The sequence below is a fragment of the Patiria miniata genome, unplaced genomic scaffold (genome assembly GCF_015706575.1).
Source record: "Patiria miniata isolate m_02_andy unplaced genomic scaffold, ASM1570657v1 HiC_scaffold_9, whole genome shotgun sequence".
NCBI classification, from domain to species: domain Eukaryota; kingdom Metazoa; phylum Echinodermata; class Asteroidea; order Valvatida; family Asterinidae; genus Patiria; species Patiria miniata.
Genome location: NW_024037076.1, coordinates 8,062,918 through 8,084,952, shown reverse-complemented (window position 1 = coordinate 8,084,952; position 22,035 = coordinate 8,062,918). Strand labels below are relative to the sequence as shown.

At 41.8% G+C, this 22,035-nt stretch overlaps 1 protein-coding gene across 1 annotated transcript in view; it reads right to left on the bottom strand.

Moving 5' to 3' along the window:
- The window catches only part of LOC119720569 (lymphocyte antigen 75-like), a 68,728-nt gene that overhangs the window by 45,932 nt on the left and 761 nt on the right, over nt 1–22,035 (bottom strand). Inside the window, exons 2-22 of the mRNA XM_038190285.1 lie at nt 21,470–21,684; nt 19,237–19,334; nt 18,821–18,924; nt 17,697–17,826; nt 16,983–17,065; nt 16,284–16,412; nt 14,683–14,757; nt 13,827–13,859; nt 13,495–13,656; nt 12,379–12,467; nt 11,332–11,473; nt 10,814–10,852; nt 9,610–9,783; nt 8,325–8,441; nt 7,548–7,673; nt 6,053–6,307; nt 4,983–5,201; nt 4,298–4,455; nt 2,596–2,709; nt 1,676–1,797; nt 574–725 (exon numbers count right to left, since the gene is read on the bottom strand). Of these exons, the coding sequence (XP_038046213.1) occupies nt 574–725; nt 1,676–1,797; nt 2,596–2,709; nt 4,298–4,455; nt 4,983–5,201; nt 6,053–6,307; nt 7,548–7,673; nt 8,325–8,441; nt 9,610–9,783; nt 10,814–10,852; nt 11,332–11,473; nt 12,379–12,467; nt 13,495–13,656; nt 13,827–13,859; nt 14,683–14,757; nt 16,284–16,412; nt 16,983–17,065; nt 17,697–17,826; nt 18,821–18,924; nt 19,237–19,334; nt 21,470–21,502 (2,554 nt within the window). The 5' untranslated portion in view covers nt 21,503–21,684. The remainder of the gene's footprint in view (nt 1–573; nt 726–1,675; nt 1,798–2,595; nt 2,710–4,297; nt 4,456–4,982; nt 5,202–6,052; nt 6,308–7,547; nt 7,674–8,324; nt 8,442–9,609; nt 9,784–10,813; nt 10,853–11,331; nt 11,474–12,378; nt 12,468–13,494; nt 13,657–13,826; nt 13,860–14,682; nt 14,758–16,283; nt 16,413–16,982; nt 17,066–17,696; nt 17,827–18,820; nt 18,925–19,236; nt 19,335–21,469; nt 21,685–22,035) is intronic.

Below are 22,035 nucleotides of genomic sequence, written 5' to 3'. Positions count from 1 at the left end.
ATTCTTTTCACGTGGAAAAAAAAAAAACGACCAGAGATTTCCAGCACTTTTTGGGTCGGTTGGATGAGGGCAACACAATATAATATTTTGGCTGTATGCAGTGAAAATCAACACTTTTTAAACCACAAATAGGTTTACAAAAATCTTATGTGTGTGCCTCATATGTTACAACTGATAGTGTAGTAACCAACGGATAATGTATCACCAACCGATAATGTCACACAAATTGACCGATACTGTATCACTAACCGATAATGTAACACAAAATTGACCGATAGTGTAGTAAAATGTACTACACTATCAGTCAATTGTTGTTACATTATCAGTCCTAACCGATAACGTAACAAAAATGGACTGATAGTGTAGTAACATCTACTACAGTATCCGTCATTTTTTGTTACATTATCGGTTTAAGTGAAACAATATCGGTCAATTTGTTTGACATTATCAGTTGTAACACCTCATCTTTAAAAGCACGTGTGCATGAGCATGGTTCTGCGTTACGGCTTCTATCATTTTCTTTGTCAGATAAGTTTATAGGGATGGATGAATTGAGCTCAGATACACACTTACCGGGTTGGCCGTCACCCCAGTTCGTGTACATTATCGGCGTGCCGTCCGTCCACTGGTAAAAACCTGGAACTTTGCTGTCGCTAAAAGCAATGAAGTAGTCGTCGGCCGCGTCTTGACTACCCAGTGCACCGCTCAGGTACGCTAGCTCCATCCTGTCAGAGACAATCCACGAAGGAAAGAAACGGCATTTTTCCTTTATAAAGTCTGAGGTCAATTGCTTTTGTTAATTTAAACCTGTTTAGACTGGCGTTCCAGAGTCGTGCCTACCCAAATTTTTTGACGTTTGAAACAATTGGACTGTCAACTTCGTCAAAAGTTTGACTGTCAACTACGTCAAAAGTTTGACTGTCAACTACGTCAAAAGTTTGACTGTCAACTACGTCAAAAGTTTGACTGTCAACTATGTCAAAAGTTTGACTGTCAACTATGTCAAAAGTTTGACTGTCAGCTACACGTACGTCAACAGTTTTACTGTCAACTATGTCAAAAGTTTGACTGTCAACTACGTCAAAGGTTTTACTGTCAACTACGTCAAAAGTTTGACTGTCAACTATGTCAAAAGTTTGACCGTCAACTATGTCAAAAGTTTGACTGTCAGCTACACGTACGTCAAATGTTTGACTGTCAACTACGTCAAAAGTTTGACTGTTGCATTTGTTCAGAACAACTCCAGAATCTAGTCATCAGAAAATTTAAATACCTAAAGTTCGCTTGTCTGAAAACAAATCTCTTTGTGCTGAACTGGGTCAGGCCTGAATAGTGTTCAGACCAATTTGTTTTCATATATCCTCGACCCTCCATAATCTGTGCAGGTAACGCTTGCAAAGCGTGCACGTTGTCAGAAACAAATTGAAGGCGAGTGCGTAGAAATAGGGCTACGTAGCATTTGGATTTTTTTTATCAATATATAAAAATGTGAAATCACACAAAATTTATCTTTCTTAGTTGAACAGTTAGTCAGGAAGGTGTGCTTGTATCCGCAAAACAGCAATCCTTGTCAGGGTCTATGGCTATTTACCACAGCAAGACAAGGGTAAAAAGCATAGCCGCAGCCACAAAATCCCGGATTCAGACATGGCCACTGAACAATACTTCAACACACCTGTCCTCAATGATAACCAACTGAGCTCCAGGTGTCGTTGTGCACCTGTTGACAGCATCTGCCCAGGGCAGTTTGAATAGTTCGATCTGGTAGCATCGGTCTTTAAATCGGTAATTCCATGTCTGTAAACACACACAAATTCATTAAAGGTCAATATCAATATATACAAACATGTTTTGCTATTTACACAAAATGAATATGAAATGTGGGCCTATGCACTCAGTTTATATAGCCTTTTTAATTTGAGGTTTAACAAAAAGAAATTTGACTAAGGTCTCTATGAACAAGTACACCCTCGACACTGACACAGTATGACAAGGGCAGATCTAGAACACAATTTGGGGGGGGGGCCAAAAAAAAATTGTGTCTCCCAAAATGTGGGTCAAAAATTATGGCGTGGGGTTCAGGGGTTCAGGGCCTGCTTAAGGGCCCCGACATTTTTTTGGATTCTCGATGCTCTGTGGTGCGATCTGAGGCAATTTCTGACCACTTTAGCCAATGTTTTTTGAGGAAAAGATGGTGGTGTACTCATTGCCTGCCTTTATTGCGACGTCACATAAAAAAAAAACAATTGGTTTCGGTTTTTTTTGGGGGGGGGGGGGGCATGGCCCCCTTTGGCCCCCCCCCCCCTGGATCCGCCCTTGCAGTATGACAGACGCTGTGCATAATAGCTGCAGACTAGTAAATAAATGGCCATAGACCCCAGTGATAAAAAGGCCTGCTTCCGAAATTCAGGAAAATACCAACAACTAAAATAAAAACGACTGAACTTTTGTTGAATTGAAATGAAATTAAGACGTGCATTCGAATTCATACAAAAATCAATGAGCGATTTTCAGAAGTGAATGAGCATTTCAGGAAATTGGCCGGTAAAATCTATATTATCAGAACTAATTAATAGGGATATATATGATACTCACGCCACCTGTCGGGCATGTTGTGTCCTGCACCGGAGGCGGGTTACCAGTCGATACAATTTTCCGACAAATGGAATTGTAGGTGTAACCCTGGCAAGGCACGTCATTCCAGAACCCCTGTGCAAGAAGACAAAACGGCTGGATTTGTCAACAATTTGAATTTTTTCATTTTAAAAAGCCAGTTGGGCATTCCAAGTTTGTGTGCTCTCATGAATTGATCAATTACGAGGAAAACCATCCATCATTTGCAAGAACTATCATCCAGGAGACAAACGACATTGTAGAAAACTTCTGAATCTGAAGCAAATACAACACTAGTTTTTTTTACATTTTCCAGCTTACATGCAAACTTTACTTGTATGTTATTTCCGTCATTTGTTATGACAAATTAAAGATTGTAGATTTGAATACAAATTGTATGCATTTATCTACTATGTTTATCCACGGATCCTCTACACAAGGATAAATGACTCATCTGAGCTAGTATACAAAGTGTACAGAATGGTTTGTCTAGAGGCACGATAACGGCCTGTGGGCCCCCTACACGAAACCCAATCACGGGAGACTTGACAGAAATTCAACTGCAGTCGCGTGCCGACTCTAGTCTCGCGCACGCGCATTGTATGTTCTATATGCGCACAGGCCGTTATCAGGCCTCGAACCAGAAATTTTGGAAGTCGTTTATCCTTGTGTAGAGGATCCGTGGTTTATCTGATGAGAAATCTTTATCCTGCCCAGGCCCACGTATGGATGGTGCTTTCAGTCCCTTCCACGTTCTGGGGTTTTCTCCAAAAAGCAGTGTTCTTTCCGCGCCTTCCACCACTATGGCCCAGGTTCGATTCCTGCCCTGGCATGGTCCACACGTGGATGGGTTTTCAGTCCCTACCTGATTCCGTGGGTTTTCCCTAGACTATTCTCCTGGGGTTTTCCTCCCACTGCTAAAACTGTGATTTCTGCTGTCTGTCTTCTCTCTACAGGTTTCTTCAGGCTTGCGAGCTACAGTGCCCAGGGCGTTTTTGAGGAATCCTTGGTTTTATTACCAGCAATGATAATAATACATTACTCTCAAGGTGTTTTTTTTTAAGGACTTCTAAGCTACAGTCCTTTTTGAGGAATCCTTAAAGATATAGACCATCATTTGTAATTTGTGCATCTTGTTCGTTTGAAGCAACAAAAGTGCTCAAAATCTAAAGAAGGGTGCTGAACAACTAACCTGATGAAGTTTCAGCTCAGCTTCAGCTGTATATTCTGAGAAAAACAGCATTCTAGGATCTCAATTTCAAATCAAAAGTTGCTGAATCATGTTTTGAATTGGGCCTGAATTCAGCGTCCGAGACACGTTCTCACTGAGCCGATTGCAGCTACTGTACGCGATGTCGCGCACTGATCCGACGAATTATAGCAACCGCGCGTGCGTGTGCGTCGTTCCAATGCTTGCGCGCGCTTCGCCGAATAACAAAACGAAGTACTAATTTAAATTTCCTACGGTGCGTCTTAAGAAGCACTGTTGGAAATGCCTTCTTTCGTTGATTACTTCAAAATGACAGCTTACCAGAAAGAAAGAATAATTTCACAGGGAGTTTAGTCCCCTTACTATCTTTCAACCAAGTATGTTTTTCAACAATAAACACGCCAGTTACTTTTCGGATAGCTGCAAATGATGGACTATAGCTTTAAGTTTCATCACCAGAAATCAAATACTTACAGAGTCAATATACATTTCGGTGCAGTCCTCTCCATTGGCGTCATTGGGCTCCCTGGCGTTCCAGTTGGTAAAGACAACAGGTTCACCAGTGTACCACTCGTACAGCATCTCTTGTTTCTGGTCAGTCAGTCCGATCCAAAACCGGTTCTCGATTGGGTCTTTTTGGGATGGGAAAAAATAACCATCCATAAAAACACGATTGTTCCTGATCTGAATAAAGTTGCTTCAGGCAACTGCAAATTCACAACACGTTTTTTTTTTTAAGGAACCATTCACGGCAAGATCCGCCCAAGTTGAAAATGTGTTTAACTCATAACCAAAATATTATCTAATGTCAACGTACTTTTCCGACTAGTATACCCTGGCCTTGACTCTAGTGCTGAGCAGAGAAATGGCACTATACCCAATGATTGAAAAGTTTTCCTTTCTCAAATTTGTCTTTAATTTTTATAACCTTTACAATTTGAAAAAATGTTGTATAAGGTTGAACTGGAGCTAGATTTGAACCTTGGACATCCGAAACACCATATGGATGCTCTACCAACTGTGGCATCAAGCCCTATTTGTAAATGTCTTAGTTTATGGGTGCTAGTCAGATGCTATTTAAATAATCTGGAAAGACTTGTCCCCCCACGACCCCACCCACACAACACAACACCCACAGCACCCTTTTCACATAACTTACTTTGTTCATAGACAAATGCACGCAGGAAATTGTTGACATTCATGTTATGGATCGTGGTCACCTCTGCTCCCAGTTTCTGGCACTCGGCCTGGGCTCCGGCGAAATCCGACTTGTTGAAGTTGGCGTAGTAGCAGTATTCTTTGTACTGACCCCAGCCTGTGGGGCATCCCTTGTTGGCCGGCACGGGGGTCGGCTGAGGAGGAGGGGTGGCAAATAAATCTGCCAAAAAAATAAGATGGGGAAATTACTAAGTTAGGAAACTTTGAAGCTAATACAGTGGAACGCCGCTCCAACGAACATCGTGAGATCCACGGAAATTGTTTGTGATAGCGATCGTTGGGTATAGCGATTTTGAGCTGCTGGTGCTCAGGTACACACTTTTCAATAAATAGTGCCCTTCAGAACTTCACCCTGCATGCCCTGGCATTTACTGAAATGCGATTTTTGAACACATGCCGACTATTGAATTATGTTTCCACAGTTTTTGAGCTCCTGTACCTACAGCAATGGGTGGCTTTCCCCTTCTATTCCTTGGGGAAATAACAGCCACTTGTCCCTCTTCTGTTGACGGTTTTCAACAACAATGTTCGGTAAGTTCTGTACACAAAATCGGGAGCCAAGGACGATGCTCGGTATATCCGAATGTTCGGTATAGCAGTGTTCAGTATAGCGACGTTCCACTGTACAAGTTTATTTTATCATTTGACGGAGTAGCTGTATATTAACGTCAAAAGCTTCAGCCATCTGATTCACCAGGAAATGAGGATTTTATTCTTAAGGATTTTGATTCTAATCCCGATGCAAATATTCCTTTCTGATTAATTCTAGGGTTCCTGAATAATTTTTACCTGACAAATTTTAAGTTTCACCTTCAGATTTTGTGCTTTGAAATTCTGATGCCTTATTTTGATACAACAATCACCAGCTCCCTGGGATGGGGCAGTGTGTATGAGTGTACGTACAATATTTTTTAAATTACACCCATTGGTGTAATTTCTCTGGTAACCGTGTTAACTCCACAGATGGACCAAATGGTAAGTGTCATCCACTAGCAGAAAAGATGACCTTACCTCGCTCGTAGTAATCAAAATGCTGCGTGTCAAAGGTCGGAATCAGACCCCCAGCGGTGGCCTGGTCCACCTTGTAGAGGTAACAGGTCCGTGTGGCCCTCTCGTAGTCAAAGGACTTGCAGTAGAAGGTGTTGGTAGGCAAGGTGCGACACTTCTCGGCGCAGTCCTTGGGCCAGGCATTCTGAACCACCATACTGTCTGGCGAACCCATGATTTTCTTCTCCGAGTAGGTTAAGAAATACTTGAGCACCATATCTGAGATGTGATAAGATAAAAAACTGTATTAACCCATTACCTAACCCTCCTATACCTATCACAAACTGTAAAAAAAAAATTAAACCTTACCCCTACCTCTCTCGATGGCTTTTGTACAGGCTGGTCACGGCCTACCAGAGTGAACCTTTTGTGTCTTCATTGTTACTGAGCTAAATCTATCATTGACAGGCACTCACCAGTGCTGACCCGCCACATCTATCAATGTCAGTCAAGGCATGGTACCCTCAGTTAACATACCTACCACAGCCTGTCAATTGTACCAATATGAGGCCAGTTTGACAGGCACTCACCAGCACTGACCCACCACATCTATCAATGTCAGTCAAGGCATGGTACCCTCAGTTAACATACCTACCACAGCCTGTCAATTGTACCAATATGAGGCCAGTTTGACAGGCACTCACCAGCGCTGACCCGCCACATCTATCAATGTCAGTCAAGGCATGGTACCCTCAGATAACATACCCACCACAGCCTGTCAATTGTACCAATATGAGGCCAGTCATAACTGATGACGTATCCGTCGCCCTAAACGTATCCGTTTGCATGCGAAACCTCTCTAATAAGTCAAGTCCTGTGGACTCTATGCACAAATACCCGATAGAACAATGATAAAGTGAAAGTTTGGCAGATTTTTAGCCGCTATGGCCTCAGTGCAAAAGCCCCCCCCCCCCCCCCCCCCCCCTCCATGGTATGAAAGGGAAATTTAGGGAAAGCTCTGGAAACGACATTCAAACCCACTGCGGATGACGCCTGAAGCTCACGCGAAGACACTACACATGTGCAATTCAGTACACACACGCATCGTGTCCTGTCCACAACTCTCGAAAGTGATAAAAAGCGCCCTCTTGTATCTGCGCATGGAGCCCATACGCTAAGCGCCCACCATCTTCCAAGTTTTGTAGCATTATGGAATACTGATTTTGCAATGTTTGAAATCATTTCTTTTGATGGAAAATCATGCTTCAATCGAAATTAAATTTAATTTCAAGAATGTCTCTAACACCTAAACACCCCAAAACTTTCCATTTTCAAAAACATTATTATTGATAATTGCTCAAGATCAACCATGATGCCTATCAAACTAACTTATTTTCTCTTATTCCACTTTGACTGAAAATCTTTCAAAAAAGCAAATACTTAGGTTACCATTATTGAAAGTGGATTACACTATTTCTTTGAATAGTCGTAACAATAAAAAAACAATAAATCAGCTTACCATCTTTGTTGCAGCTGTAGCCTATTTGGTTTTCACAGAAGTTGTCGTTCCACGTTCCGAGGGCGTTGTATATGTTGCAGCAGTGTTCTCCTATCTGGCTGTAACCAAACCAGTTATCGGGTTGACCTGAAACACGGTAGGACCAAACATTGACAGGATAAAAATGAAGATCAAGAATGTTCTTTTTAAGTAAACAAATGGATCCAATTTAGTTATGATCCTGCATCATCGAGAAATACATGACCATGGGAATACTTGAAACTGTTACTTAATTAACCAGTTCGAATCGGAGGACATGATAACACGCACTGGCTGTTTTTATACACAGTGTCTTTTGTACACACGCACACAAAGTCCGTTAAGTCTGTGGAGGTGGACCGCATGTTGATCTTGAATTGGCTGTTGTGCACAGCCTATTGTTTGACAATTTACGCTCCAGTGCACACCCCGGAGTATTGAAACATATGAAGTTTCGGCAAGAAATATCGCACAATACTGTTGAAATGACTTTTGCAAATCAGTATTTGGGACGTTTGGCTGTGCATCAGAAGTTGGCTGGAAAATGTTGCCTTTTGAGTGAAATCTGTTAAAATGCGATAAATGTTACCTTTGTAACCTTTTAGAATCCCCCCCCCCCAGCTGCCCAAAGTCATGATTGGTCAAAAGATTTGGGGGTGGGGCTCGAAGAATCGGTCTATTCCCTGGACTTAAACAGGCTCACAGTACCCAATAGCTAACTCGGATTGAGATGAGAGACAGACAGATGATTGTTTTTACCTGGGTTCCAGTTGAGCAATGAGAAGGGTTTCTTGTCACTCCAGACCCATCCGCCCTCGGTGCCCAGGTCGTTGCATCCTATCCAGGATTCTCCCCCGCCGGTGGTTATCAACCGACCTGTGGAATTACAACACAAAATTGTTACCTGTTTGACACAAGGCTTCTTTTTTTATTAGTAAAAAAAAAGGAAAGTCTGTCCCGAGCCAATGTGGTTCAACAGGCCGGCGTTTATCTCCGGTTTCAGTAGCATGAAACGACTGAGAATATTTCTACTCCCCCTGGATGGGATGCTAGTCCATCGCAGGTTACTCCCCAGCTAATGCCGGTACCCATTTATACTCCTGGGTGAAGAGGGGCAAGTGGGGGTGAAGTGCCTTGCAAAAGGACACAATATATGACCAGCGGCTGGATTCGAACCCCGGACCCTCTGATCATGAGTCACGAACCCTAACCACTAGGCCACACACTCTCTTTTTATTATAAGTACATGTAATTGGCATGTACAGTATTTTAAGTTGGGTGAAAAACTCGTAGGGAAACGAGCCCAATGATATATTGGTGTTGTAGTCAAGGCAGTTATGAAGGATCACAAGTGTAACACAAGTCCGGTCACAAGTAAATCACAAGACAATTCTAAAGTCAAGTCACAAGACACAGGGGATGACCAATAACAAAGGAATGCCTTGGTCTACCGCGGGGCGAGTAACTCAATTACTCGAGTACTCAGGAGTAGTTCATGCTACTTGTTGTTCTACTCCTGGTTTGTCATCTTCTTGAGTTCTCGTCCTGGCGCGAATAGAAGCAGTACCAATTTAGGGGTTAGGGTTCACGGCTTAATGCGTCCCCTGCAAACAGGGAATCACTCCCTCCAGCTCTCTCTCCCTAGGATTCCATTTGTCAAAAATTCAAGTAAAATGACTTTAAACGTCGCAGTTAGGATATCTCAGTGCTGAAGAATGTGGTGCGACTTGCATGCTATTTGCTTGTAGTTACATCCCGTCATACTAGTTATATGTCATTTTTCTGCTTTTCTGGGAATTTTTTTAACTACACGCGAGTACTTGACTACTTGAAAGTAATTTCTTTGCGAGTGCTCGAGTAGAAAAATCCACGACTCGCCCAGGCCTACCTTTGTCACAGCTTATTGGAATAGCTTGTGATTGACTTGGTACGGAATCCCTCGCAAATGACTTGCGAGGACTTGTAATCCATCACAAGTATTTCAACTACAACAATGTGTTACGCTCTGCATAGTTTAGATGGAGCTCGCTATTTCCCAACTTACTAGTAGCATAGGCCAAGTCGTCATTCCCTGTCAGGCTCATGAGATCACCGCCCAGCAGGCGACACGCGTAGCGAGCCCCAAACCAGTTGACTTTCTCAAACGGCTGAAACAAGTAGCACTTGCCGGACTTCTTGTCCAATTCCCAGCCTGAGCCGCAACGGGAGTCGTAAATTACTGAAAAGGAGAAAATAAAAAGAGTTTTTGCTTGCTAAATAGACATTTCAAACAAATTTCACAGCCACTTTCTGTTGTGTGTCGGAAACGTATGCACCTGTCACACTGTGCGCTACTGGGCTGCTTTAACCAGTTAACGCTGGGAATATTTTGACAAGAACGGAACGAGGCGCGGGATTATTTTTCACTCAACCCCAATGCCGGGCGGGTTGAAGCCATCACCTGCGAGCAGCACACTTTTCCGGCCTCGCTCGCTGGAAGCGGGTCACTGACAGATATATCTGGCCTCACTCCCTGCATGTTTATCCGTCATCTGTTCCGAATACCGTAAAACCGTTGCGTGTATACAAGTCATCCAGCGCAAACTGGTTAACTCAATAAAAATGTACCTGGAAATGAGAAATTCCAGGCAAATTTTACAATGACAGAAAGCTGGATAGTGTGACACTTATGAATTGCCAGTTACAGATTTTACACCCCGAGGAAAACAATGATACAAATTTATGGTGCTGTGATGTACGTTGCAGGCATGATGAGTTGTGTTTCGATAATAATAGGTTTAGCTATTGGGGGTGGATACTAACAAGTCAGTATGACGGATTTTAGCGTTTCTTTAAAATTCATTTGAGCGTTAGCCTCATCACATCTGGATAGGTCCGTGCAATGAATTTTTCTTGAAAACAAATTTTGTGCATTTTTCTACTACCCTTTGTGTGTGAAAAGTACTTGACATCCCTTTTTTTGTAAATATTATTGAAAACTGCGCTTCTTAAGACGCACCGTTGAAAATTTTCATTTTTTTATTCGGCGAAGCACGCACAAGTGTCTGCAGCGCGGTTGCTATTATTTGTCAGATCGGAACGCGAACCTGAATATGCAAATTTTTATTAGCATAAAATACCAAAAGGCCAAACACACAAAAATAGGACACAAAAAGGTGCATTTTCAAGGATTAAAAAATTACATTACATGAGCCCTTTCAAACAAATTGTCTTTTCCTTTCTACGTTTTTTTTTTAGAATAGACTTACTTGTTGGCAGTGGTGGAGGGGGGGCTGCTGTTCCTTTGACTAAAATTGGGCAAAAGAAAAGGGAAAAAAGAGTTAGACGGAAAATAAAGTCTGTCTCTCACTTGGAATAAAATTTATTATTTTATATTTGATTTTTATGACATTGAATGTGATGTGTACATTCAGCGTGGCCACTCCTTGGGATTGTTCCCAAAGATCTTGGGAATTTTAGCGTGGTCTTGGGAACGTTTCGCTGAGCTGTGGGATTTGTTTGCTTATTACAGAGAGAGCTTAGAAAGTATGGATTGTACATGTGCAAAATGTTAATTGTGCGCCCCATTCATAAGAAAAATAAGGTCCATGCTGCTATTTTGATACATAATGCCGATATCTTGGGAAATCTTGGGAATTTTTGCTGTGGTCATCTTGGGATTTTCAAATTTTTATGAGTGGTCAAGCTGTGTACATTTGACATAAATTCAGTTCTTTCATTTTTTATATTTTTTTTTTTTTTTGACTCAATAGCTCAGCTGACTCACTTGACGGTTTCTTGCAAGCGTAGTAGTTCAGCTCGTCGCAGTTGCGTGCTTTCCACAGCCCGTAGCTCGTGGTGTGGCCCTCCATGCTCACGCAGTCCTCACTCCCGATGGCGTTGGGGTCAGCCCAGTTATTGTAATCAAACTGAAAGCAAATGAATAAAGCTTCATTCTGCGGTGTCTCAAGTCGTAAATCTATATTTCCATCGGTCAAATGTGAACAGGGTATAAGGATATTATTCAAGTACTGTGATCCGTAAAGAATTATCCTGAAATGAGGGTTGGATACCGGAGTAGCACAAATTGTGACTTATTGTAATATTGTACATTGTAGTGACTCATGATCAGAGGGTCAGGGGTTCAAATCCACCTGCTGACCAATGTTGTGTCCTTGGGCAAGCCACTTCACCCCAGCTTGCCTCTTTTAACCCAGGAGTAAAAATGGGTATTGGCATCAGCTGGGGAGTAACCTGCGATGGACTGGCATCCCATCCAGGCTGAACAGAAATATTCTCAGTCGGTTCACGTCAAGGAAACCGGAGATAAATGCCAGCCTGATGGGCCACATTGACTTGTGACAGACTTTGTCACCTCTTTACTTAATATTGTAACATTGCAAGTGAGTAAGGTGTGCGTTATAATAAGCCTCTGTACTAATGACGTCACACTTTGTTTACATGTGTACTTTCCTATGGTGCTCAGTGGACCGTGGGCCCCCACTGGCTCCATAGGAAAGTGCACATGTAAACAAAGTGTGACGTCATTAGTACAGAGGCCTATTTGGTAGCTTAATACTACCGTGAGAGTGTTCACCAATCATTGGCTTTGATTCAGCTGTGGCTACATCCCTTGATCCAGAATCATTAAGAAACCTTCATTTGATAAATGGTAACTCATCACAACCGATGAAAACTGGTGTGCAAATGGATAGATGTTTACATCGGCTAAAGCGATCCTGCCCACACCTATACTGAACCGCAATCTCCTAAGTCAGAAACCCAAAATCGTTAAGCTGATACAAGTATTATTTAGACGGAGTTAAATTATTACGTTTGTCGAATCCGTCCAGACAAAGGTCCCTTCTGTGGCTTGGTCGTTCAGTCCCATCCAAACACGTTGGTTCATCACACTGATACGGACTACAAAGTAGAAATAGATGGACAATGTTAAGGTTTTGTTAGATGGATAGTGTTTTGTTACTGCTTGGCTCATTTTTGTTTGACAGTGGACAAACCTATAAGCTCTTTGCAGAGGATCTGAAACTGGGCACACGGCTTCCATGGCACTCAGATATCCTTAAATCTCTCACAGTGGAAGGGGTACTTGTACACCATAATCAACCGCACCGCCCAGGTGTGCTTTTGGAGTACAGGGTTAGCAACACCCGTGTCTGGCTTAGACCCCCTTTTACACAGGGCTGCAACCTTTGGGCCTCCCTTCTGCGACCTTAAAACTGGCCAGGTCGCCGTTGGAGGCTCAAAGGAGGCACGAATGGTTGCCTAGGTCATTCAAAGGTACACAGGATGTTCAGACATTGCCATGGACGCCATGGTCGCCATAAACCTTTGAACATGTTCAAAACAGTCGCACAAAGGTCGCCGAGGAGGTTGGTTGCTCAAAGGTGGCTCAAATGAGGCAGAAGGGAGACACAAGCATTGCCGTGGTTGCAGAAAGGATGCACAATGGTCGGCCAATGGTCGCCACGTAATAGATTCGTTCTGTTGCAAATTTTACCGTCAATCTGGGCGATATGCTTCTGCCTCCCTTGTGCCTCCTTAAGCCAACCAATAGCGTGCATTAAACGATGACTGTGGCAATCGCTGTGCCTCCATTCGGCGCTGGTTGCCGTAGGTTGCACAGGGGAAGCACAGGGGAAGCACAGGGGAGGCAGGCAAGTGGCTCAGTGGATGCACAGGTAGCTCGTAGCTTGACATAAAAATACCCGAAAATTGCATTTACATAGAAACAGGATTTTCTGGGTTTAGGCGACCATTGAGCGTCCTGACCATTTTTTGGGTCGCTCATAGGTGGTACAAAGGTCGCAGCCCTGTGTAAAGGGAGCCTTAGTTCCTTAGCCCTACCTCAAGTTGCTTTCACCCTTTTAATGGGCAACTTCCAACAACATCAACAACAAATGAAACATACTGTCAGAGTTCATGGTCTCACCCGACATGAAGGATTGTTCATCGTCACTATGTATGCTGACCAATTCGGCACCCAGTGCTTTACACTTTGTGTCAGCGTCGGCCCACTTTTCATACGTCAGGACAATCTCGTAGCAGTAGTTTTTGTGCAGATCCCAACTCGGCCCGTCACAGTGGTCAGTTACTGTCCGAAGGAAACAAAGAAAAAGAGAAAGCAGTACAGGCTGGCTTACCATCAATGAGAACGCAAAGGCAAACCTTAATTTATGAAGTCACAGCAAGTAATTTATGCAGTAATTTCAAATCTGTACTGTTCATCTCGATAAAACAAAATAAGTGGGTTCTTCAACTTACTGGGAGTTGAAGGCACGGACTCCACTTTGTGACCTGTACAGGAAAGACAAGATGAAACAAATGACATAACTGAGGACATTTTTGGGAATATTCAAATTATTGTTGATTTTTGCCAACAGCCCCCTCCCTGCCCCACCACAGTTTTTTCATCAGAGTTTGGGTCCGATGTTTATACCTGCTTCTGGCTGTACTTATGGTCTCCTTGAAATAGACAAAGCAGTCTGAACTGTGGCTGCCTTGGTTCTAGACATGATTACAGTTCACTATAATCTCTGTGGCCGACCTATCGCGTCAGAATCGCATCAATGCAGCTTGTGAAATATTGTCCAATCACATGATATACAGATGGACGTACTGAGAACACGCAACATGTGAGACAAACAAAACTTATCGTACAAAAATTTCATAGGGTTGTCTAAGGGGCGTGGCTAACTCGCAAATGGCGATAAGTAACCCTAACCTTCTCAAATCCTCCAAAGTCCTCTTTGCAAAATGGAGGACTTTGCAGGATTGAGGCTACATGGCAAAAAGTGTGTTGCTGATTTTCGGAGAATGCACTGTGTCAAGGTCTTGGGCCATTGTTAATGCTCAGCCGCGCATAAATTTAGGCCTAGATTACACTTGAAATCCTCCGCACTGCTCCAGGATGTCACTGGCTCTGCCTCAACATATTGACAGTGACTGCTGGCGGTGGTCACCCCTCCAAGGACCACATTCAAGACATAACGGAGGATTTTGCAGGATAGGATTGGGAATGTATGCTATTTTTACATAGAGGCAGTTGGAGGATATTGCAGGATTGAGGTTGCATCCCAGCAAAAATATTAGGGTTAATATGATTTGATGATGGAGTTACCTGCTTTGGTTTGACAAACATAGGCTCCCAACATGAAGCAATCCCCGGCTCTCCATTCACAATCTAAGCTGTCCGCTATAAAAATATCAAAATTTAAAAATGTAATTTAAAAAAATGAATATAAGAGATCCCAAAATATCCACAGAAAGGGCTAATACTGCATTGTGGATGCTAAATCCACTAGTTTGGAACAGATCCCAAAAAAGTCCACAGAAAGGGCCGACACTGCATTGTGGGTGCTAAATCCACTAGTTTGGAACAGATCCCAAAACACTCCAAAGAAAGGGCCAACACTGCATTGTGGGTGCTAAATCCACTAGTTTGGAACAGATCCCAAAACAGTCCACAGAAAGGGCTGACACTGCATTGTGGGTGCTAAATCCACTAGTTTGGAACAGATCCCAAAACACTCCACAGAAAGGGCTCATACTGCATTGTGGATGCTAAATCCACTAGTTTGGAACAGATCCCAAAACACTCCACAGAAAGGGCTGACACTGCATTGTGGGTGCTAAATCCACTAGTTTGGAACAGATCCCAAAACAGTCCACAGAAATGGCTGACACTGCATTGTGGGTGCTAAATCCACTAGTTTGGAACAGATCCCAAAACACTCCACAGAAAGGGCTGACACTGCATTGTGGGTGCTAAATCCACTAGTTTGGAACAGATCCCAAAACAGTCCACAGAAATGGCTGACACTGCATTGTGGATGCTAACTCCACTAGTTTGGTTGGGTCAAATGTGTTTCTTATATAGATGGTCTTGCATATGGATGGACTTGGACAACTGATTTTTAACTTGCCACTATTCATACAGAGGAGTCAAAAAAAAAACAGAACCCAAACCCCCAAAAATGTTTTTCATATTTAAAAAAATATGTAGCACCAAAAATAATAATGACTGGAAAGCCAAATTTCATAAGCTACTTTTAGATGAAAAAAAATTACTGAAAATTGATCAATCCGTTCAAAGAGATCATCATTTAAACACAATGACCCTAAAACCTCATTCGTCCAAAAATGGGATTTCTAGAATCATCGTTACAATTGACTTCAAACATCACCAGCGATAAAACCTCAGTTTAAAAGTAAAACAAATTCAACAAAGTCCTTTTGAAGGCCCGTTTTGTAAGAAAAAAGTTGGTTTCATAAATAATATTTTTTGCCTAACCAGGGTTGTTAATAAATATATTGTGTACAGCCTTGTTGACAGTTATTGAAGCAAGTATTCTGTGTCATTTTCTTTGTTGTTCCAAACAGAATACACAATAAATTCCTTTTTACTTTGGAGAAACGGGTTTTAGGGTCATTGCGTTTAAATGGTGACAGTCTTTGAACGGATTGAGCAATTTTAGTCATTTATTCATCTAAAAGTGGCTTATGAAATTGGCTTCCCATTCATTATTATGTTTGGTGCTACATATTTTTTTAAATATAAAATATATTTTGGGTTTGGGTTCCGCTTTTTTTGACTCAGCCTGTATACACCCTACTGAACATTGTTAACTTGGCAGATAATAATTTTATTCAATGATCTGAAGATTTCAACTTTTATTTTTGTATTCAACTTCATTTCTGAATGTCAAATCGGGTACAAACCGGTGTCTATGTAAGCACAGTCTTTCTTCTGATCTGGGGTGTCTGGAGGTTGACCACTGACCCAGTGGGAGTACGGGGAGCGGGCAGACGTGCCGTCAACCCAGACAAAGGTGCCATCCTTCTCGAGATCTGAAGATGATTGAGACGGAATATGATAGTCGGTCAGTTGGGAGCAGGCTGGGGGTGAAGGGGGGGGGGTTACAGAGCAATAATGGTCTTGTGGTCCAACGTCTTGTGGTCTAATAGGGGGAAGACAAAGGAGGAAACTTTCAAACAGGGGTGATGGTGGGTTGGGGGAAGGACACGCCCCCTTTTCCTTCTCCTCCCACCTCTGCCACCTATGTTGCAGGGTGTTTGATAAAAACAGTACACCTGTGCCAGGTGTATATAACTTGTCAGCCTGAAAAGGTAGCAAAGTTGTAATTAATAATAATAATAACAATGTGATGTTTATGTAGCGTTTTACACTGAAGGTTTCAAAGCGCTACACAATTATTATCTCTGTTCATCAGGCCGTGAGAATGGCCTTGCAGCAGCTGGTTTTTAATCTGATATAGCAGTTTGGCATATGGCTTTATTGTTTAAAAAGCTGCCAGAAAGTATCGATTGTTATAACTAGGTCAGCTTATGTACTCTCTTCTTTAGCGATTATCTGATTATCTGTCAAATGAAAAACTTTTTTTGAGCTCAGCAACCAACCTGAAGCCCCAATGTAGAGCTCATTGATGCCTTGGCTGTTGAGATCACTCAGAAAAGATTTGATCATGTTGTTCTCTGCATCCCTGAGAAAAGCAGTAATTAAAAGAGAAAAAAATATGAGAAGAAAACCTCTCTTATAATGAATGGAACCATCAACAGTTATTATTCAACAAAAAAAAAGAATCTTGTTTGATTGCCATTAGCTTAGTCATAACGGTAACATTCAGTAGAGATGCACCAAACATCGTCCACTAATGAGGGAAGAATGTTTTGGAAAGGCACAAACGAAGCAATTTTCAAAACTCCCAAAACATTTGGGACAGAGGAATTTATACTCTTCTACAAAGGGATTAACCACTGATAATTTAAAAATCAGTGTAGTTTTTCATTCTCATAACTTAAATTGAAAAGGATTTTTTTTTGCTTTTTGTTTTTTTCACCGGGGTCCAACAGTTTTGAAGGGGAATGTGCTTCACTCACTACAAACTACAAAGTTTTCTAACAAACTCATTCTTTTCATCATATCTTAATATATGGATTCTTCATTTGGTCAAAAAAGTTTTAAATTTTTAAAAAAAAAACAGGAAACAGCCTTTGAGAAAAATAAACTGATTGTTTTGAGATGCTAAAAAAAAAAAGTTTTGAATGTTGATACTGTATATTTGACAGTGCAATACTTGAATTCTGTTTTACAGGGAAAAACAAAATATTTACGATTTGATGGTGGTCAGAAAGGCCAGCTGTGCTTCACAATACTGTTTGGCATCGGTCCAGGTCCTCAGAGTTTGGGAGTTGACTTGGTAGCAGTTTCCGTTGACGAGATACCACCCAGGAGCACAGGCGCCTGAGAACAAACAAACAAACAAACAGACAAGAGAAAGAGAAACAAAAGGTTTTCTGAAACTATTTCTGAAACTATTTCTCTCTTCGCACGGTTAATAATAATAATAATAATAACAGAGTCTTATAGAGTACCGATAGCACAAAAAAAGTCTGGCTTATAAAAGCAGGTTATCAGCCGAAACTCCACGTGATGTATATTGCTCGTGATTAGTATTCAGCTGTTGTTTGCTTAGCATGAAAATCACATGGAGTTTTGGCTGGTAACCTTTTTATAAGCCAGACTGTTTTTGTGCTAAGCAAATTTTTGTGCTTAGCAGCACTGTGAAATTGGGCCCAGATGCACTGAACGTCAAATGTCTACAGTTTTACACAAAAATGCCTTTGAAACAAGTGAGTTTTCAGTTCCAATTAAATTCGCTTAAGAGAAGACATCTGTTGTAACTCAGGAGGGAGAGCATTCCAGACTTTGGAAAATGCCACTTGGAGGGATCGATCTCCCCATGATTACTGGTATTTTACATCCGTTCCATACGAAGTGACTTGTGAGTAGAGTGGAGATTATCACGTCTGGGTGGAAAGGTTGTGCAAAGTCAGATATGAGGGAGGGGAATGCACCACTTAACGCCTTAAGGGTAGAGTAGATCATTTGTCATTTGTGCATTTCTTTCATTTGAAGCGACAAAAGTGCTCAAAATCTAAAGAAGGGTGCTTAACAACTAACCTGATGAAATTTTAGCTCTGTGGATGCTGCATATTCCAGGAAAAAAACAATATTCTAGGATCTCGATATCAATTCAAAAGTTGTGGAGTAATGTTTTGAATTGCACCCGAAATCAGCATCCGGGACACGTTCTCATTCAGCCGATTGCCAGCTACGCGATGTCTTTCGCTGAACTGACAAATTCTTTCAACCGTTCTTTTGCCGCTTGGCATAAGTAAACAATGGAAACAATTGCAAGAAGTAAAGGATTAAACAATTTAGCAAAGTTTCTTACCTTCAGGAATTTCACAAACGTAATCAATCATGTCGTCGCATTTGCTTATGGTCCAATGTCCTGATGTGTCCACATTCCCACAATCACCCTCGTTACCATACCAACTAAAACAAAAAATTGGAAAAATAATATAAACAAAAGTGAATCAACTAACTTGAAGAAGGTGACTATGCATGTGATATACCATTGTCATCACAATTCAGACCAATTCCTTATACCCCTGAATAACCGTCCTCGGACATCATGGACACGGGTAATTTCAATTGTTTTTGTTAAAAAGTTGTGGAATGTTATTGAAGAATTTGTTCACATCCTTTCATTTTATGCCCCCTTCCCCAATGGCAATGCCAAATCCTACGTGCAACAATTGTCTGAGAGGTAGTTTCTAGAGAAAGACTCCCAAGTCATCCACGTACTTGTTCGTTGGCTGGCCAGTCTCCCAATTGGAGAAATCGTTGGTCAGGTCAAACTTGGTTTTATCCGACCACTGGTATGCACCATTCGTGCTACCATCCTGTATTTTGAACAGAACAAAAATGAAGAGAATTAGAAAATAATGAGACACAAAACAGCATATTTGCTTATATTCTGACCATCTGATATTCAGAAACCACTTCCACACTAGCAAGACTCCAACATAGCTCCAAAATGGTTATAATCAAACAGTGATAAAGACCAAAGTTCAGAAGCTCCTAATAGAAAATCCTAACTCTATGGTGCAGCCATATACAAAATGGTTTAAAGAGGTTGTGGAATGCTCGAAAACATTTCCGTCATTTTTTGGATATATGTAGCCTAAGGTGTGATGAAATAAAAACGACTATTGTTTCTGTCATAAAATGAGTACAAAGGGTACTTTTGAGAGCTATTTTTCAGGTCCTGTTTTGACCCGAACGTGCAATTTGTGTAAAAGTCGTCGTTGCGGGCAGCAAACAAAACACAGTAAATCGTGACGTAATAAACAGGACTCGTTTATGCTACTCTGCATCGGGAGTCCTGTTTATTACGTCACGATTTAGTGTGTTTTCTTTGCTGCCCGCAACGACGACTTTTACACAAATTGCACGATCGGGTCGAAACAGGCATGACAGGACTTGAAAAACAGCTCTCAAAAGTACCTTTTGTACTCATTTTATGACAGAAACAATAGTCGTTTTTATTTCATCACACCTTAGGCTACATATACCCGAAAAATGACGGAAATGTCTTCGAGCATTCCACAACCTCTTTAAATTTGAAAGGTATGCCTTGTCAACCCATGCTTGATTGACCTTGTTCTGCTCATCACGGAAACTCACGTTGATTTATCAACACGCGTAGGTGAGATGATGGGCTCGGTGCATTTGTACTCCCTCAACGGTAAGTATACATTTTCGGTATCAGAACAATCGGTGCTTAGTTATATAAAAAGTCCAGTTCGTACAAATAACTTTGTGTTTTAACGGAAAATGCTTCCTGAAAATATAATCAGTTGTTGCAGTCTTTGTGCTTGATGAATACCACAAGGTGTGAAGTTGAAATATTTCCCCAAGGGCCAAGAAACTTGTGGTAAGGAATTTTCGTTCCGGGAAAGAATTCCATACTGGGCCACCACTCAGACCTCCTGCACTAAGTCTATGGGCCATGACAGAAAAAGTTTAAGTATTTTAAAATTGTTGGCTCTCCTTAAATAGTGTTTCTTCATCAGATTTACAACTTTTGGTACTTTTCAGCATATCAGGGAATATGAGTGGAGGCCCAGTATGGAACTCTTTCCTCATTCCGATAACAGGAAATTGATTTCGACTTGTCAACATTTAACATTCAACATTTAACAAACGATGTGCCGAAAAATTTGCCAACTATCAAAAACAAATCTCAGGAAAATATTCGGGAACGCAGCGCTTTGCTCCTCGTTTAACAAATACCGCCGATGCAAAAAAAAAAACTTGAATTTTATTACCGGAGCATTGATAGATGGCCATAAGTACTCCGTGTACAATAGGTTCGCATACGCCGCGAACTCAGCAGCTGTAGCAAATTAGCGTAACAAAGGTGCATTGTCATACGATGCAAACGAACCTGCAGAGCTTGCTGTTGGCTGGTAACTAAGGTTCTTGGTTCTTGGTTGGCTCTTCTCCTAAATACTCCACGTGCGAGTTTATACAGGAGGCCAGAAACACTGGGGCAAACCCCTTCTCTTAGCGATAAGTGTTTACTGGGTTCTTTTACGTGCATTTATACAACACACGGGACCTACGGCTTTACATCCCATTCGAAGGACAAAGCAATAATGGTTAAGTGCCTTGCTTAAGAGCACAAGTGTCCGCCGGCGGGCTCGAACCCACGTCACTGTTGCCTCTGAAACACCAGAACGTGAGTCCGGTGTTCTTAACCGCTAGGCCATCACACTCCACGGACCCTAAGGACCAAAGTTAGTTCGCAAACTTCGCTGACCTCGCAAACAGTCAATATTGAAGGCTGCCCTTCACATTGTGCTTTGGGCACATTCAGAATGAAATAGGTCATGTGACCTTCGCATATGCGAGCAAGCCATATGCACATGCGGTGTTTCCCGTCCGCGGGACTCCCAAGGCAAAAGCGGTCAAAAAAAGCCCTCTGTGGTTCGCGCACGGAGCCCGTAGTGTCAAAACACCTGCTGACACTTACCTGCAGGCCAATCCAGTAGGAATAGCCATGCATGAGCTGCAGATCGTCCAGAAAGGCTTGATCCTCGGGACTCTTGACATACGCAATGTGGCCATCCTTGTAGAAAGAACAGGTGTCTTGGGCCGTCTGCCATGTCTGGTAATCGTAGAAGAATTGGTAGCACTTGCCGTTGTGGCTCTTCCAACCGTGGGACTCGTCACATTTTGGAATGGATGCTTTGGGAAAAGTGAGGTCAGCAAAATAAACAATTTTAAAAAGAGGAATTTCTAACAATCTTCCTTGATAAGTTTTCCAGTAAGTGCAATCTTTCAGAAATATGCTTTTGAACTGAACAGATCGAGAGATCCACTGTAAAGAGAAGTTGCAGAGTTCGATGAAGAAATTAAATCCTGGCCGGCCGGCCTGCCTGCAGTGCATTGTGGAAAAATGTCGACCTTCATTTGCAATTTTTTGCAATCCATTTTTTTCTAAACAGTTTTTTTGGTTTGTTTTGTTTTTTAGGTTTTGTTTTTTTACAATTTATCTTTGAATAATTCCTTACTGCGCTACTTAAAGCGAATGTCTTC